At 38.3% G+C, this 18,929-nt stretch overlaps 1 protein-coding gene across 3 annotated transcripts; it reads left to right on the forward strand.

Annotated features, from left to right (window-relative positions):
- LAMTOR3 (late endosomal/lysosomal adaptor, MAPK and MTOR activator 3) lies at window positions 181–16,914 on the forward strand. 3 transcript variants are annotated; one of them, XM_003129301.4, is made up of 7 exons: window positions 182–337; window positions 654–699; window positions 3,737–3,771; window positions 11,405–11,463; window positions 13,170–13,303; window positions 14,422–14,485; window positions 16,349–16,914. In XM_003129301.4, exons 2-7 carry the CDS (start codon window positions 691–693, stop codon window positions 16,420–16,422), a joined length of 375 nt encoding a protein of 124 aa, XP_003129349.1. In that variant the 5' UTR covers window positions 182–337; window positions 654–690; the 3' UTR covers window positions 16,423–16,914. The 3 variants fall into 3 exon arrangements, with proteins under 3 accessions (XP_020957385.1, XP_020957386.1, XP_003129349.1); XM_021101726.1 differs by having other exon boundaries at window positions 181–337; window positions 654–3,771; XM_021101727.1 differs by lacking the exon at window positions 14,422–14,485 and having other exon boundaries at window positions 181–337; window positions 654–3,771.

Here is an 18,929-nt window from a genome sequence, read left to right on the forward strand (position 1 = left end):
ACCACCTAATTAAAAGTATGCACCCCTGCCCAACAAAAACGTCCCACGGGGTCCTGACAGCTCGGACAGGTCATAGACGTCGCGATCCACCTGCAGCGCAGGCGCAGGCGCAGGAAGTAGCCGCCGTGGGTGGGGCGGGGCGCAAAGGCGCGACTGCGCGCTCCCTCGCCGAAGCACCTCCCCGGAAGTCTCGCGAATCCCTGCGTCGGCGACGTGGGAAGTGCTTCCTGGAACCTCAGAGGAGGTCGTAAATCATGTGACCGCGGCTCTTAGAAGAACCTGTCTCAGGCAGTCCCTGAAGTGACAGCTCAGAGTATCGAGCAGCCCAGAAACCCAGGTAACTGGAGCCACTTTGCCCGGAGTCAGCTTTGGGCCCGCAGGTGGTGCGTGCAGTGAGGTGAAAGAGAGGACGCCCTTTCTGTATCCCCTTTGGGCCCGGATCTTTGGGGTAGAGGATGGAGTGGGCTGAGGTCAGGCATTTCGGTTATCCGTCTGGGCATCTGGGAACTTCGACTCCCTTGGGCCTGGGAGGCCGAGCCCTAGAGCCGCGGAGCCTTTTCCGACCCTGAGAAGAACTGACTGCGCTTATTAGGGTCGGGGTGGGAAGGGCGAGGAAGTCTTGTGGGGAGAGTCACCAGGAGTTTCTCTTCCAGGCTTGGCGATTGATCCTCCGGGAGAAAGGGGTTCATCATGGCGGATGTGAGTTAATACCCCCACACAAGAGGAAGTAAAGAGTAGGGAAACGGATGAGGCTACTGGGCACGTCCCACGTTCAAATTTATTTCTTTTTAGCGCTCCCCTCCAATTTTCTCCAGGATCTGGAGTGTGAGAATAATATGAATAACTTGCGGAGTCCTGAGTTTCTGCTTGGAATGAGGGTGAAAGACGCTAAGGTGCCTGAGACTGAGAAAGTTTTATTTTTTCCCCAACCCAAGTTCTGGGAGCCTAAGACAGACTCTGCATGTTTACCGTTTCCATTTCTAAACGGTGGTTTGCTATGAGTCTTTTGTCAGTAAGTGGTTGTGTCTCTCTGGGTTCATTGTAGCAATCTGAGCTTTATAACTAATACCTCTTTAGCACAACCATATAGCCAGAATAATAAATTTAGGGAACTTCATTGTACTAGTTAGTAGAAACAGCTGGGAATTAATACTACTAATGTTTGTGTTTGTTTACATTTTACGTACTGTGTTTTTTGTTTGTTTGTTTTTCTTATATACATGCTAAATATTCTTTGGAACATTGAACTCATTTAATTCTTAAAACAGTTTTTATGAGGTAGCCACTGTTATTGTTATCCCTGTGTTATCAATGAGGATGCTGAGGCACAGAAAGAGCAGGTAACTTCCCTCAAGTTACACAGTTGATAAGTTGTGGAGTCAAGATACCAGCACAGGCAGACTAACTCCAGAGTCCTTACTCATAACCAGTAGGCTAAATGGTTATTCGACATTAATATGAATCTGCTGTTTCTTTTTGGGTTGCAAGATTATGTGTTTGAACATTTAGCAACTTTGTGTGCCTTTATCACTCCGTTTTTGGTTGTCTTCCATTACATTCTTTAGGCCTTATTCTCTAGGCATAATCAAATCACTAAAAGTCTTTTGAGAAAAGACTTGAACAGATGGCTGTAATAAGACCTGTAGGAAAAATAAAAGACTAAGGTATAATTAGTCTCCTCAAGCGTTTTTAAAGTTTTTTTTTTAATAGGCAAGTAATCATAGATGTGCATACATTAATTTGTGAAAATTCAAAGGAGAGAGGGATTACATCAGTTTGTCTTTATCAGGAAAGCCTGTTTAGAGTATTTGGTGGTTGAGATTAGCCCTAAATGATGTGTAGCAGGCTTTTTTGTTTGTTTTGTTGTTGTGGTTGCTGTTGTTTTAATGGCTGCACCCTTGGCATATGGAAGTTCCAGGCAGGAACTGAATCCAAGCTGCAATTGGGACCTATGCTGCTACCTGTGTTGGAGTGGGGGTTGGGGTAGGACCCAAGCCACTGTGGTCAGATTCTTTTTTTTTTTTTTTTTTTTTTTTAGGGCAGCACCCACGGCATGTGGAGATTCCCAGGCTAGGAGTCTAATTGGAGCTGTAGCCACTGGCCAACGCCACAGCCACAGTGATGCCAGATCCTTAACCCACTGAGCTAGGCCAGGGATCAAACCTGCAACCTCGTGGTTCCTAGTCGGATTCGTTTCCACTGCGCCAGGATGGGAACTCCTGCAATCAGATTCTTAAACTCACTGTGGGCACAGTGGGAACTCCAGTAGCAGTTTTTCTTTAAAGTAAGAGTGAAAGAGTAAGTATTACTAGTAGAATGAATAGCATAAGCAATATCAGAGAGCTGGGAAGAGGTAGGATGTATGTGGAGGAGCTGTGAATAATCCAGTTCAACCTGAGCTGAGGCTATGTATGAGGAAGTGATAGGAAGCAGGACTGTAAAATTAGTTGTAGACTATTGTAGAGAGCTTCAAATGTCTATAGAATTTGTACGTAATTTGGTGAACAGTGAAGAGCCATTCAAACATTGGCTCTTGATCTTGGCTGCATGGGGAATCATGTGGGGAGCTACCTCCAACCCAGGCATCAAAGTTTTTAATATGCTCACCAAGTGTTTTCCATAGTCAAGGTGGAGAATCGCTGCAGTTGTGGATTTAGAGAAGGAGAATATATGATTATTGGCATTGTGTAGACATGTATGGGACAGAAATGAGAGATTATCATATCAATTGGAAGGCTAGTGAAAGTCATAAATAACAAAATGAACCTAAATTGTAGTGTCATTTGAAAAGGAGAGAAGGAGATCAGCTTAAAAACATTTGACTTTGTAGATGAAATTTTTTAAATGACACATGTAAGTTTAGGGTTAAATATTACTTTGTGTTTCAAAGCTGAATATGTAGCAGGGATTGGTAGTCCTATTCGTGGAAGCAAGAAGAGATTTGGAAAATCTGGTTTTTGAATGAAAAATGATGAGTTAAGTTTATGACGATGTGTTCAAGATGAGAGCAAAGATAAGCTGGGGTCAATAACATGAAAGAAAATGAACATTCAGGTTTAGAGAATAGTAGAAATTAGAGAGTCGTAACAACAGATGTCTGATTTGCTATGTAGAGTTCATAATTGATGCCTGGATTGTCAGTGAAATTCCCTGGATGAGAGAGTGTAAAGACCAAAATAAAGCATTCTGCTTTTTCTGTAATTATGATTATGTTCCATGCTAAACATTTGACGTACATTGTCATTTGCAAATGAGTTGCAAAGAAGCTAGTCAGCTTCTAATCATCTCCCAGGATCATTAAATTGATGTTAGGGAGTCTGTGGGCATGGAAGGATGTTCATAACCTCTTCTCAAGTGAACACAACAGTAGCAACAGGATGTGCAGTAGTATAAAAACTATGATCTAATATTATAGCTAATACATATTTGTGTTTCTACGTCTGGATATGCTAATCACTTCCTATGCATCTTCCAAAAAAACTTTAAACAGCAGTTTTATGATGGAGGTTCTATCATTACACCTACTCAACAAATAATGGAACTGAAGCTTAAAGGAAAAAGTTAACTTACTGCAAGTCACAGTTAGTTAAAGCATCAAAAGCAGAAAGAGAAAGGCAAAAACACAAGCAAGAATGGTTATGAATGAATACTCAAGATACCTGAGATGTGGCTAGGACAGTATCTAGAGAACCAGTACAAGACATATTATCATATGATTTTTTATATTCTCTTTCAGGACCTAAAACGATTCCTGTATAAAAAATTGCCAAGGTAAGAAATTATTAATTTGTTATTAAATAAATTCTGCTTGAAATATGTTAATTTTATGTAGTGGTATATGTAATTTTATCTTAGACTAATATTTGTGTGTTTTGCTGTTGTTTAGCACTTCCAGATACCTCACATTATCTTGGGTAGCACAAGTGATATCCTTTGAGTTTGCAGATAAACAACATGAGCCCTAGAGAAGTTACATGATTTGTCTGAGGTTATTAAACAACTAGTGAATGCCAGAGGGCCAGAACCCAGATTTCTTTCATAGCAGTTTACTGGATTATACTTTGAAGTAGTTAAAGTAATTTTAAAGGGAAAAAAAACCTAAGAACTTGCTTTTATTTTTAGTATTGCTTTTAAGACATAGTTGCTGAGCCTAAATAACCCAGAAGTGCTAGACTTAGCAGCTCATACTTGGGAAAATCACAAGGTTTTCTTCTGCCTCCACGCAGTCCATTTGATGCACTGTTTTATAAATTAAGCTCTTGTGTGTGGAGGACAGCAACTTCCTTTTAAATATTTTACTGATTCAAAGGACTTTGTTTACTTTAGTTGAATTAAAATTCACATTTAGTTTAATGTAAAATGACACCTTAGAGTTAAAAACATGAAAGACAGGAGTATAACTTGGGAAATCCATTTTCACATTCCAGAAAAATTCAGTAACCTTTGAATTAATATAGCAGAATATATAGAGATCCTTTCTTCATTTCTTATTGGTTATTTCTCCACATTTGTTTGATATTAAAAATGTTTTAGATGTCAGTTTAGGTGGGGAGGGAAAAAACCTCGTTTGGATTTTTCCCTAAATTGGTTTGTGTGGCTCGCCTCTAGGCTTGTGCCTTTACTGTGATTACAGAGCGGTCAAAATTAAAATTTTATTCTCTTTTGGAAGAAAACACTATTGAAGTGTTTACCATTGACTTTATGTTAAAGCAATACTTAGAATCGTTTTTACTGTCTTCCTTCTGGTTACTGGCAAATATAAAGACAAGCTGCGGATGCTGTTCTTGGCCTAACGATCAGCAGCACCAACAGTCCAAGTTGTGCGCAGTAGTGAAGGGCCATAAACATGTCCAGGGAAGCTGAAACTGTCCAAAGCAGTTTCAATAATCAGTGGAAAAGATTACATTTGTTTTGTGACCTTTAAAAAATGTTACCAACACATTAAAACTTCTCGTACTGTTGGTTATATTTAGGTGACTAGAAACAAGGCTAAAACTAATATTTGTTCAATATACTATAATTTAAAATTAGAAACATTGAGCATTAGAGTGTTTAGTTCTTTGTAAAAAACCTATCAAAAGTAGTTTGAAGAATGCTTGTCCACTTCTTTTCCTATCTCTTCAGGTATATCCTTAAGAAAAGGAACAGGCATCTTTTCTGTGCCTGGCAAATAGGCATGTTCCTTTCTAAGTTTGAATTAGCTTCCAACATTTTGTTCTTTGCACTTTTAATGATATAAAGTATCTCTGAGAGTTCCTTTAATGTGCAGCTTCTTGGCAGTGTCACTTCCTCTGGGACTACTTTATCCTTTTCCTGTCAACCACTCTTCTTACTTATGTCAGTGTGTTTGCCTTCCCTCAATTGTTCTGGCTGCACATCTGGTGCACAGCAGCCAAGTGTCAGCATTCATCAGCCACCTCTTTCTTCTATAACTCTGTTTACTTTCTATTCAGATTTCACTTCCAGTATTACCACTTTTCATTTCTTTGCTGTATTTCATCTTTATTGGCCACGCCCTATTTCAGTCATCTCTCTCTTTTTAAAGTTTTTTGGTCACATGCTTTATCACTAGAAGGCAGGGTAACAAAATTACATGCTTTGCTATTTCTGCATAAACTGAATAACAGATGTGAACAATCACCAACACACTTTGAAAGAAAGGCTGTGACTGGTTGCTGATCATAGTGTACATCTATTATTCATAGAGTTATCTACTTAGTGATTTGTGAACTATGGAGTTAGCAAAGCTAAAGCTTGTATTTCATGTACTTCTTCGGTTAATGTACCACGCTGACACTTGACCCCAGCTGCTGGAAGGAGTGGTATTATTCAGCTAAATTATGGTAACTAGAATGTGTCCATATTGGAAGCATACAAAACAGGAACTTTCTCTGCTCTTATCTGTATTTACTTTATTGAAGGCTTAGCGTACTGAAACAATGGTAAAATTGGCCTGGTATCCCCACGCTGGCGACAAAATATGGGAACAGAAGCATAGTCGATATATGTAAAAAGGATGTTTGTAAAAACATAATGAAAAATCTTTCCATAATGGAGGGAAAGGGGTTAGCACCATGGGTCTTTTTTCCTATAATGACTGAGGTCAGTGTAATTCATTTTCATGATTATTTCTTGAAAGCGGGCGTATTGTAACCAAGGACCAAGGAATGAATAGATAATAATATTCTGAACACTTTTAAAGAAAAGTTCTAAAATATTAACTTTGATTTGTTGCTAGATGTAGGTTAAGGGATTTGGACACAGGCAGCCTGACTGCAGAGCTGCGGATCCAGGCTTTTTTTTTTTTTTTTTTTTCAATTTTTTTTTCAAATTGAACTATAGTTGATGTGCAGTAGTATATAAGTGACAGGTATACAATACAGTGATTCACAATTTTTAAAGGTTATATTCTATTTATAGTTATTGTAGACTATTGGTTATATTTTTTGTGTTGTGCAATATATCCTTACAGCTTATTTTATACGTAATGGTTTGTACCTCTTAATCTCCTACCCCTATCCTACGGGTCCATGCTTTTAATTGTTACTGCAGTGACTTTCAGTAGCTAAGTCAGAGAGCTGCATGTGAATGGAACATGTTTTTGTTCATTTTGCGTTATCTGTTAAATATAATTCTTGGATTTGTATTTTAAAATCCAGTTGTGACCCAAAGCAGTCCCAAGCTTTAATAATCACAATTTCTTGTGTTATAACCAAATATTTCATCTTTATATGAATAAAGCTAAGTATGGTGTCTTTGATTACTAATGTAACATTTGCTTTTTTGGAATAAAAATGTTTGTTTTAGTAAGCTTAAGGTTTAGATTTCTGCAGGATACTTAATGAAATTTAACTTATTTCTTCTATGAGTTTAGTGTACCTATTAATACATCATAGTTATTTTCAATTATTAGTAAAATGTATTCATGTTTTTCTTTGTTCACTGTGTATGGAATTGGAAACACCTTTTATGTTTGTGACCTGATTTCTTTAAATGGGTCCTTTAAGTATATGAGTCATTTTTCTACTTTGTTGCACTTTTACCTCCGTGGATTTGAAATCTATTAAAAAGAATGTTCTTTGATTGCTTCCTCCTCTTTTGGTGCATTAATTGGCCTTTAAATTAATTGCCTTGAAAAATAAGAAAAAAGGAGTTACCTAAAGTGATAGAAATATTTCTAAACATTTATAGTACTCTTTACATGTTTTTCAGTAGGCTTATTTTTTGAGTAGATAATACATTTATAAAATTCAGAATTCAAAAGGGAACTGAAGGACATAGGGTGAGAAGCTTCCTATCCTTTTCCTCCAGCCTCACAATTCCTATCTCAGAGGCACTCATTGTTACCTTCAGAGATATTTTATGCACCTGTAACCGCACAGAGTTATTTACATATGTACAAATACCTGAAGGATATGTTTTCATATGACCTAGGTGTTTTTTTTTTGTTTTTTTTTTTTTGTTTGTTTGTTTTTTGTCTTTTTGCCTTTTCTAGGGCCGCTCCTGCGGCACATGGAGGTTCCCAGGCTAGGGATCTAATCGGAGCTACAGCTGTCAGCCTACACCAGAGCCACAGCAACGTGGGATCTGAGCCGAGTCTGCGACCTACACCACAGCTCATGGCAACGCCGGGTCGTTAACCCACTGAGCAAGGCCAGGGATCGAACCCACAACCTCATGGTTCCTAGTCGGACTTGTTAACCACAGAGCCACGATGGGAACTGCCTCATATGACCTAGTTTTTAACTTTGAAGAATAAATTTGTGTTTATCAGTTTTATACAGTATGTTTCAATCCATAGTTTCAAGACTGAATGATAAAAAATAATACCGGTAAATATTTATACACAGTTGTTTTCATCATTCTTATAAATGTGAAGGAGATAAATGGTTCTGTTTGTAACATTTACTACTTTAATTTTAATCATACTTCTCTGACTTTAAAAATTTGCAACAATGGGATATCTTAAAAATTTAATTTCAGTTTCTGTACTTTAATGTTAATATCCCTCACTTATAAGTTAAAATATTAAGGTTAATGCAATAAGGAGTGGATAATTCTAGGTTATAGTAAGAACATTGAGCATATTTCTGAGTTGCATTCTACAGCTATTACAAGACATAGGCATACCTCAGAGATACTGTGGGTTTGGTTCCAGGCCACTCACAATATGGCAATTAAGTGAGTCACACAAATTCTTTTTTGGTTTCCCAGTGCATATAAAAGTTAGGTTTACAACATACTGTAGTCTATTAAGTGTACAATAACATAATGTCTAAGAACACAATGTACATACCTTAAGTTGTTTCTAAAAAATGGTAACCTCATCCAGGCCTTCAGTGAGGCATGTTTTTGCTGTTGGAGGGTCTTGCCTCAATGTTTTTTGTAATATTCAAATCCTTCGTTGTCATTTTAACAGTCTTTACAGAATCTTCACCAGGAGTAAATTCCATATCATCTCAAGAAACCACCTTCTTTTGCTCATCTATAAGAAGCAACTTCTCTTCCATTAAAGTTGTATCATGAGATTGCAGCATTCCGTCAAATCTCTAGGGCACACTTCTAATTCTAGTTCTGTTGCTGTTTCACCATGTCTGAACCACTTCCTCCATTGAAGTCTTGAATCCCTCAACTCATTCATGAGAGTTGGAATCAACTTCTTTCAAATTCCTATGAATATTGATTTTTCAACCTCTTTCCATAAATCTTGAATGTTATTAATTACATCTAAAATGGTGACTCCTTTCCAAAAGGTTTTCAATTTATTTTGCTTAGATCCGTCAAAGGAATCACTCACTGTCTATGGCAGCCATAGCTTTATGAAATATATTTCTTAAATAATAAGACTTGAAAGTCAAAAGTACTTCTTGATTCATGAGTTGCAGAATGGATGTTGTGTTAGCAGGCATGAGAACAACATAAGTCTCCCTGTACATCTCCATCAGAGCTCTTGGGTGACCAGGTGCATTGTCAATAAGTAATCCTATTTTGAAAGGTAGCTTTTTTTTTTTTTTTTTTCTCCTGAGCAGTAGGTCTCGACAGTGGGCTTAACATGGTCAGCAGCCCATGTTGTAAACAGATGTGTTGTCATCCAGGCTTTGTTGTTGCATTGATAGAGCACAGGCTGATTAGGTTTAGCATCATTCTTAAGGGCCCTAGGAGTTTGGGAGTGGTAAATGAGCATGGGCTTCAACTGAGAGTCACCAGCTTTATTAGCCCCTAGCAAGAGAGTCAGCCTGTCCTTTGAAGTTGTGAAGCCAGACATTGACTTCTCTCTAGCTATGAGAGCCCTGGATGGCACCTTCTTCCCATAAAAGGCTGTTCCATCTCCATTGAAAATCTGTTGTTTAGTGCAGTCGCCTTCATTAATTGTGTTAGATTTTCTGGACAGCTTGCTGCAGCCTCTCCATTAGCACTTGCTGCTTTACCTTGCACTTTTATTATAGAGGCAGTTTCTTTCCTTCATCCTTATGAATGAACCTCTGCTGCTGGCTTCAAGACTTTCCTTCTACAGCTTTGTCACCTCTTTCAGCCTGCGTAGAATTGAAGAGAGGTAGGGCTTGCTCTGAATTAGGCTTTGGCTTAAGGGAATGTTGTGGCTCTCCCCTAAGCAGATCACTAACACTTTCTCCGTATCAGCAATAAGGCTGTTTTGCTTTCTCATCATTCATGTATTCACTGGAGTAGCACTTTCCATTTCCCACAAGGACTTCTCCTTTGCTTTCACAGCTTGGCTGTTTGATGCAAGAGGCCTAACTTTTGGCCTCCTTCAGCTTTTGACATGCCTTTCTCACCAAGTTTAATCATTTCTAGCTTTTGATTTAAAACGAGAAACGTTTGACTCTTCCGTTCACATGGACACTTAGAGGCCATTATAGCGCTGCTAATTGGCCTCACTTCAATCTTGTGTCTCAGAATAGACCCGAAAAGGAGAGAGATGGGGGAACTGCCAGTTGATTGAGCATTTTTAAGTTCACCCAGCATTTATTAAGTTCATCATCTTGGGTAGGCATGGTTCGTGGCACCCAAAATAATTCCAGTAGTAACATCCAAGATTACTGTCACAGACTATTTCAGCAAATGTAAGAATGAAAAAGTTTCAAATATTGTGAGACTTACTAAAATGTGATATAGAGGCACGAAGTGACCAAATGGGGTTGGAAAAATGGTGCCGTAGACTTGCTCCATGCAGGGTTGTAAAAAGCCGAGTAAAGCACAATACAATGAGGTATGCCTGTAGTTACAAGGCTGTAGGTTTTGTGTATAGTTAAAGGGCTATAGGTGCTGTCTAAATTATGAAAGTTTGAGAATGTTTCCCCATTATCATTTTTAATGTTTTTGTACTCTAGGGATTCTTGCTAATAATTTAGTATTTAAATTGCAGTCAAATTATGTTGTGTACACAGGTGACAGCTTTGCTGTTAATAGTATTTTTGAATATTAGGTATGTAACAAGTAGCCTTTAACTTTACATGCATTATTTTATTAAATTTCACAATAGCTAAATAAGTACAGTTATCCCCATTTTCCGATTGTTAACCGAGGCTTAGAGAGGTTTTGCAGCTAACCCAAGGTAGCATAAATAGTAGACACCAGAGCCTGGACTGGAACCCAGGTCTCTCTTCAGAGCTGTCGTCTTGACCATTTTGCTAACCTCTTGTGTAGGCATGGCTGACAGGATTGCCATAGAAGCTCCATTCTTTCTGCCCTGTCCCCTCAGCCTATAGCTATCTTTCTGCCCCTCTTTTCTTAGTGCTGTAGGACCTCAGCTTAGCTACTACCTCCTCAGGGAAGCCTTCCTTGACCACTTGTCTAAATCAACACGCCTTTTATAGGCTCTCAGGTCTCCACATAGCTCTTAATAGCACTTTCCACAGTTGTTGTTTTACATATGTTTGTATGAGGTGATATTTTTGTTGTTTTTGTCTTTTTTTTTTTTCCAGGGCCTCACCCGAAGTATATGGAGGTTCCCAAGCTAGGGGTTGAATCAGCTGCAGCAGCTGGCCTACACCACAGCCACAGCAACACAGAATCCGAGCCTTGTCTGTGACCTACACCACCGCTCATGGCAGCGCCAGATCCTTAACCCACTGAGTGAGGCCAGGGATTGAACCCATGTCCTCATAGATACTAATCAGCTTGCTTAACCGCTGAGCCATGACGGGAACTCTTGTATGAGGTGATTTAAATGATAGCCGCTCTCCTTTTAGATTGTGAAGGCAGCAGATGTTGTCTCTTTTTGCTTGTTATGGTGGAAAGTTTTGGCAAACATACTATAGGAGCTTTTATCAATAATTAAATCCCCAAGGTTTTTCAGAAATATACGCAAAAATTGCCATTATGACTTTGTGATGCATATTTTGAGAAAATGTTTTATAATATTTTAACTTTGTTTTCTTTCTAGTGTTGAGGGGCTCCATGCTATTGTTGTGTCAGATAGAGATGGCGTCCCCGTCATTAAAGGTAAAACGGAGCAGTTCCCTGCCGGCCTCATGTTTGCTTCTGAGTAAAACTGTATTTATATATGAATAGTGTAAAAGGCAAGCGTAAAAACCCATTTCCATACATTCAGAAGATGGTTGTAGTTGAAGGAAATGTTTGCTTTTGTATGTTGAAGGCTGTACTGGAATCTTAAATAACTTACATATCCATGGCATCCAGAGTTATCATGGGCCCAGTTTCCCATTAAAGACTTTTTTGGTATAATGTAAACTATTAGTAATTTAAGTGATGAGAGTGGGCATATATGCAGCTGGATATCTTATACACACAGACTCCACGCAATATATTTATCTTTATCAGTATTTGCTAGCAGTTTTAGGGTAAATATTTGTACATTTGAATCAACATAAATTTATGGTTTTGTTTACTCTTTCTTGATTTTCTGTTTTCTTATTGAAAATAAGATTTTTTAAAACTTTTAACTTCGTAGTTACTTTAGTAAACTAAGGATTTTTGCCTAAAGAAGAGCTCGTTAACCTAAAAAAAAAAAAAAAAGCCTGAATTTTAACTTTTAAAGTATAAATATCACAGAAAGATTAAATAATGTTTTGCATATTTTGTTTATAATTTATTTTCGACCTGGGGTTATCATATATGTCAGAGAATTTCAAAATTTAGAGGTGAAGGAAAGTTTAGAAATCACCTAATTGAGTTCTTTTATTTTATAAATGAAAACAGTCAAGTGCAAAGAGTACACTGTCAGTCCAAAGTTGCATGTGAGTCCATGACCAGATAATCCTAGAACCCATCATCGGCTGTGTGGTCCATGTGCTTTCTAGTCCACCATAGAACATAGGCGGCCATGGGCAAGTCTCTTACCTTCTCTCAGTTCTAAAAGGAGAACTTTGAACAAAATCAGATTTTCTGGCTCCACTGTTCTGAGGATCTCTGTGTTAAAGCCTTAAGCTGTGCACTTATTGGTACAATTAACTCCACTTAGACCTTTTAGTGAGTTAAAGAAACTTAAAACAGATGGTCAGCTGTAGAATTATTATCTGCAAGTGATACTTCTGTGGGTTTTATAAGAGCAAAGTTTTTGAAGCTTTTTTCATTATTCTAGCTTTGCTCTCAGTTGACTAGAAAATTTATTAATTGCAATGATAATCATAATTTGTATTTTAAGTTAGATTTATTTTTTGTCTTTTTGTCTTTTCTAGGGCCGCACCCATGGCATATGAAGGTTCACAGGCTAGGGGTCTAATCAAAACTGCAGCTGCCAGCCTATGCCAGAGCCACAGAAATGCCAGTTCCAAGCCATGTCTGCAACCTGCATCACAGCTCACAGCAATGCTGGATCCTTAACCCACTGAGCAAGGCCAGGGATTGAACCTGCAACCTCATGGTTCCTAGTTGGATTCATTAACTACTGCGCCACAATGGGAACTCCTTAAGCTAGATATTAAGAAAATAGAAATATCTTAATATTCTTTTGAAAATAAAATCATGAGAAGCAGCATTTCTTCTCTTAGGTAATGATCTTCAGCCTCTGGTTGAGTGGTTTCTCCCGTGTGAATTAATGAGACCCACTTAGTAATAAGATTTTTGATATTGTAAGCATAACCCTTGTGCTCAGTTTTTTACAGATTTATATTTTTTAAAAAATGCTATAAATCTTTTCCCTATCATATCTACTGCATGATTTTTACGTAGCTCATTTGTATTTCCAGTGGCCAATGATAATGCTCCAGAGCATGCTTTGAGACCTGGTTTTCTATCTACTTTTGCCCTTGCAACAGATCAAGGGAGCAAACTTGGACTTTCAAAAAATAAAAGTATCATCTGTTACTATAATACCTACCAGGTAGGTTCATAATTATCAAATGGTTTGCTGATCTCAACTATTATTGTTATGCCTCTGTATAAAATATCTTGTTTCATAGTTCTAAATTTTAGTTTTGAAGGGGATGGAATTTTTAAATTTTAGCCTTCAAATTGGTTATGTTAAACTGTGGTAATTTTTTTTTCACATTTTACATCAGGAATTAATTCGGAAAATTAGATTAAGAGATTCAGTAGTCAAAGTATATGTTATCTTAAAAAGGGTAGTCAGGTCACTGTTACCTCCAGTAGATGGTGCCCTTAGCCTAACAACTGATTCTCAGCTGACACACTTTTTAAGTTGTTGTTGTGACAGATACAGAATTTCCCTTGAGTCAGAAGATAAATTATTGAAATTTGTTATTGCTCGTAATTCCTTCATTTGGTTTGATATATGTATATAAAAAATAAGTGAGGTAATTAGTTGTGAGAAAATTAGTTGCTGTAAATCTCTTAATCCCCAGCTGGCATTTCTTCTCTAGACTAAATTAATAGCTTCTGCTTTAGGGAAACATTTCCTGGGGTATAAGTCATGTACTACTGATGATACATAAGTGACATTTTTTAATTTTAAAAGTTATGTATTTTAATGTCTGTTAGGCAAAAAACCAGCCCACCTGATATTTAATTTGGCCTGTGAGGGTTTGGTGGAAGCTAAGTTTTCTAAAAGGATAGTTAATTCAAAATTCATTTAAATTACAGTGGTATAGAGGAGGCAAAAAGAATCATGAAATTCTAGCCACTAGAATGAGTGAGAAATATTGCCTTTAGCTATGTAATAATCAAGTATATACAGAGCCCTTATTAAGTAACTGACACTCTGCAGGGCTTTAGAAGATAAAAAGATTCAGATGACACAGCCTCGCCTTAAAAACTTTCCAGGCTAATGGTACTAATGTCTCTAAGAATTGGTAAGCCTGTTTTATGCAAATAGTTATTTTTAGCTCTTTCATGTTTCCTGGTATAATAATACCATGATATTAAGCTAGTATCTTTCTTACACATTGACCTTCAAAGTTTTTTTGGAAAGACTAAGATATTTCATATAAATTTTACTACCTTTTCACTATGTACCACATGTAGATCTTATTCTCTTTTTAGGTGGTTCAATTCAATCGTTTACCTTTGGTGGTGAGTTTCATAGCCAGCAGCAATGCCAATACAGGTGTGTTTTAATTACCTTTAATATGCTTTTAATTCTTTATGATACCATTATCTGAGCAGGCTAATATAGGAATAGCAGATTTAGAGTAGAAAAACCTGAATTCATGCCCTGCCCTACCAGCTATTCCTTAATCTCTGGAAATGTAACTTCTCTGAATTGTTCTCCATATCTGTGTAATAGAGCTAATATGTGCTTTCTCTATCTTACGGAGTTTTTAGTTCAAATGAGATGGTGTATAGGTAAGTGATCGTTTAAGATAGAAAGGAAAATGAAATGTTATTTTCAGTTCTCAAATGTTGTATCTTGCTCACGTTACAGCAGTTTAAGAATACAAAAGGAGGGTAGGGAAGATAACCAAACACATACAGATGATCAAGGATGAGTTAAATTCCATATGGATCCATCTAGCAGGATTTTTAAAATCTTGAACAATAGTGGGCAACATGAATTTGAGAATTTAAAGAGTGTGAATAGCATGAATATATTTGTGTTCTTGAGGATGGAAGAATCTGAGGACAAACACTGGGAAGCTGTGTTTTCTAAAACAGTAAGATTTCATACCCAGCAGCCTTCACTGGCTACGTATGTGTAAAATAATGGCAGTATTCAGTTGAATTATAATTTTTGACTCTCTTTGAGCTAAAGTGGAATTTTTTTAAGGTCTGTCTCCTTCAGATTTGACTATTTAGAATTGTTATACATTCTTTTTCTGTTTCTTTCCAAGCTGTTCGAGGAAGTTCTATTTCCAGCTGTGTCACTGAAGCCTGTCTTTAGATTCCTTATGTTTAAAATGAGTGGTTTAGGGAGTTCTCACTGTGGCTCAGTGGGTTACAAACCCAAGTAGTATCGAAGAGAATGAGGGTTCAATCCCCAGCCTCACTCATTGGGTCAAGGATCCTGTGTTGCCGTGAGCTGCGGTGTAACTCTCAGATGCAGTTCGGATCTGGTGTTGCTGTGGCTGTGGTGTAGGCCTGCAGCTACAGCTCCAATTTGACTCCTACCCTGGGAACTGCCTTATGCCACAGGTGTTGCCCTAAAAAGCAAAAAATTAAGTAAAATAAGGGGTTTAGATTTGGTCATCTATTAGGTTTCTTTCCTTTCTAAATACTTTGAAGCTGTAAAATGCTATATATGAAAACATTTGTTAAATTGTATAGGATAGTAGCAGTGTTAATATTTTAAGTATATTAAACCTCAATTGTTGATAAATCACTATCACATTATAAAATCATTAGCTGATAAAAATGATAGCATGCAGAATTATATTTTAGTACTTAGAACCTATTTCCTCAGGCTCCCAGATGCTTTTAATGCTCTGTGAGACCAAGGAGGATCTTTATTTGAGCATAAAACAAGCAGTATTTAAGACATACAGCTGTCTAGAATACTGAGAAGCTAGATATGCTAATTTCTAGACTAGTTTGTTTCTAAACATGGAAGTGTACATTTTGTACTCCTACCAAGCATTTTTAAGGTTTTTTTTGTTTGAAATACCCATTTATGCCTTAGCTTTATTGAATTTATGTAATAAATATCTATTTTTCTTTTGATAAAGTTCAATGAAATTGGTTCAAGAAAAGTGTGCTTTTAATAAAAATCGTGTGTATTATTCCTGAATCAGTGCAGATTTTGAAATAACAAGGTATAAAGATGTAAAATTGTAGCACATAATTTTACATCTTCTAATATGTACATTTATTTACTGTAATAATAGCTGAAAGGAAAACTTCATAACGAGTATGGGTTTTGATTATTTAGAATTATAATAGCTTATTTTAGTTATGAAAACTATCTCATTTGCTTCTTAACTACATTTTAATAAGCGTTTTTCTAATGTGCATATTTTCTTACTCTTTGTTTTAGGACTCATTGTCAGCCTAGAAAAGGAACTTGCTCCATTATTTGAAGAATTGAGACAAGTTGTGGAAGTTTCTTAATCGGGCAGATTTCAGTGTATATCTTACTACCTTCATTATAACAGACACAACATCAATCCAGCAATCTTTAGACCACAGCAGTACTTGTATCCATGTACTCAAGAAAGGGCCCCTGACTCCACATTACACTAAAGAAAGAGCCTATAGATAGAATTTATGGACAGATCGACTGTTATCTTTTCTTGTGTAGGGTCTTATTTAGTGAGATCTGGGGATACCACAGAAATGATTCACTATCACAGCTCCCATGGAGTTAGTCCAGTCACCAAATATACATGAGATCCTGTTGGGTGGGTCAGAATCAAATTGGTACTTTGATCCACTTGAGCCGTGAAGTGCTCCCTGTTGTACAATACGCCAGGCCTGCAGAATGAAGCAGACTTTTTATTGTGAATAATGAGAACATATTTTTCTTCATGTCGTTTTCTTTGTGTTGAGTGCGAGGAAGATAAAATGGCTTAGTAAAAGTAATAAAATCAGTACAATCACTAACTTTCCTTTGTACCTGTTGTTTTGCAGCATAGGTATTACTGATTGACTGGATTCTTCTCAGGGTGCTATTCTTGAATGGAAATGAAAACAGCAGCTAATGGTTTTTTCTTCCCCTCTGCTTACTATAACCAATTACTGGTTATTGTGGGGGTTTTTTTGGTTTTTTTTTTTGTTTGTTTGTCTTTTTGCCATTTTTGCCGCTCCTGCGGCATGTGGAGGTTCCCAGGCTAGGGGTCACATCGGAGCTGTAGCTGCCAGCCTACGCCAGAGCGACAGCAACGCGGGATCCGAGCCATGTCTGCGACCTACACCACAGCTCACAGCAATGCCGGATCGTTAACCCACTGAGCAAGGGCAGGGATCGAACCCGCGACCTCATGGTTCCTAGTCGGATTCGTTAACCACTGTGCCATGACAGGAACTCCCCAATTACTGTTTTTTAATATTTCTGCATTCTTTATATAATTTAGATGTGATTCATTGTGGAACTGTTTCCAGTATTTGTTATGTACGTAAACACAGTGTAGTGCCTTTTTCCATACGGATCACCTCTACAGTAGGCCAGTGAGAGGGTATCACTGCTGCCCTGCAGATAAAGCCGACTGCTGCTGGTGGGCTTTACTAACAGGTGTCACGAAAAAGAAAAAAGCCCCAGCAATAGCTGCATACCAGGTATCAGGTCATGTGTTCATTTATTCAGGCAATGGAATCTCATCTGGAACGGTGGCTGCAGTTGGCATCACCACCTGGTTAAACTTGTGATAATCCCTGTCATTCTTCAAGATCCATTTCTTTTCTGCACAGGCCAGATAGGTGGGCTGAATTTGGATATGATGAGAGTCACCAGTTGTGCATCTTCTAAGTCCTTGGTGGTGGCTCTCATCTCTGAAATCTCTCCAGAACTATTGCTCTAAGTTTACTATCTTCCTAAGTAGAGGCAGTACCAGTGGCTTAGGCTTGTCCTTTTCCTACCATAATAGCTCTCACTCCACACGGGTAGGGAAGCCATGGTGGGAATTTTATCAGTTGCTGAGTATGTCCACACGAATGATGCCTCCTGGAACTGGGGAGATAAGCACAGGTTCGGGAATCCCCTGGACCCACTTCTTTGGTTCCATCCTTGCTTCTGTGGAAAACCCATTGCTTCTCTAATGTCCTCTAGATATTTCTAGGCATCCCAATAGAACCCTTTACACATATCCTCCTCAAACCAAGTTTTGCGGACGGTACACAGCATCTGCCAATTTCATTTGCTCTTGTCCCTGCTCCCTCGGATAAGCTGTGCCCCTCAAACCCCAACCATTGCTGCTTCTGCTGACAGAGAACAGTTGCCTAGAGGCTGCCGAAGGCTGTGGGTGTCATCTTCACAGCTATAAATGTGACACAATTTACAATCTCTACGTCCCTCCCCTTGAGATCCTGGCAAAACAGGTTCTTGAGGTTTGGCTGAGGGTCTGAGTAGCAGACAGGAACATCCCCCTGTAAGAGATGTCCAGAGTCCAACCAATAAACCCTCTCTTCGAATGAACGCTTTCTCAAGAATTAGTTTATTTTAGCTACTAGTCCACCAGCCGGAGCTACCTGAAACGTCCACAGGCTGGGCTGTTCAGTTAGTACATGACACGGTGAGTTACAGAAATTGTGAGAGTTAAGGGTCTAAAAAAAGAGCAGACAGAAGTTACCGTCGTGGCTCCGTGGTTAACGAACTTGACTAGCATCTGTGAGGACGGGTTCGATCCCTGGCCTCGCTCAGTGGGTCAAGGATCCGGCGTTGCCATGAGCTGTGGTGTAGGGTGCAGACACGGCTTGGATCCTGGATTGCTGTGGCCCTGGCATAGGCCGGCAGCCACAGATCCGATTGGACCCCTTGCCTGAGAACCGCCTTATGCTGCAAGTGCGGCCCTGAAAAAGACCAAAAAGACCAAAAAAATAAAGAGCAGACGAATCTAGCCCTTTTCCACAGATAATGTAAAAAACTGCTCATGTCATGCCTACTCGGCCTGAATCCATGAAGA

Source organism: Sus scrofa, chromosome 8 (assembly GCF_000003025.6).
Source record: "Sus scrofa isolate TJ Tabasco breed Duroc chromosome 8, Sscrofa11.1, whole genome shotgun sequence".
NCBI classification, from domain to species: domain Eukaryota; kingdom Metazoa; phylum Chordata; class Mammalia; order Artiodactyla; family Suidae; genus Sus; species Sus scrofa.

Bases quoted from the DNA above. Each gene is read 5' to 3' on its own strand.
- LAMTOR3 (XM_021101726.1), top strand. From the start codon at position 3,665: ATGTGGCTAGGACAGTATCTAGAGAACCAGTACAAGACATATTATCAT. The intron at 3,772-11,404 runs GTAAGAAATTAT...TTTTCTTTCTAG, and splicing joins CTGTATAAAAAATTGCCAAG to TGTTGAGGGGCTCCATGCTA. The intron at 11,464-13,169 runs GTAAAACGGAGC...TTGTATTTCCAG, and splicing joins TGGCGTCCCCGTCATTAAAG to TGGCCAATGATAATGCTCCA.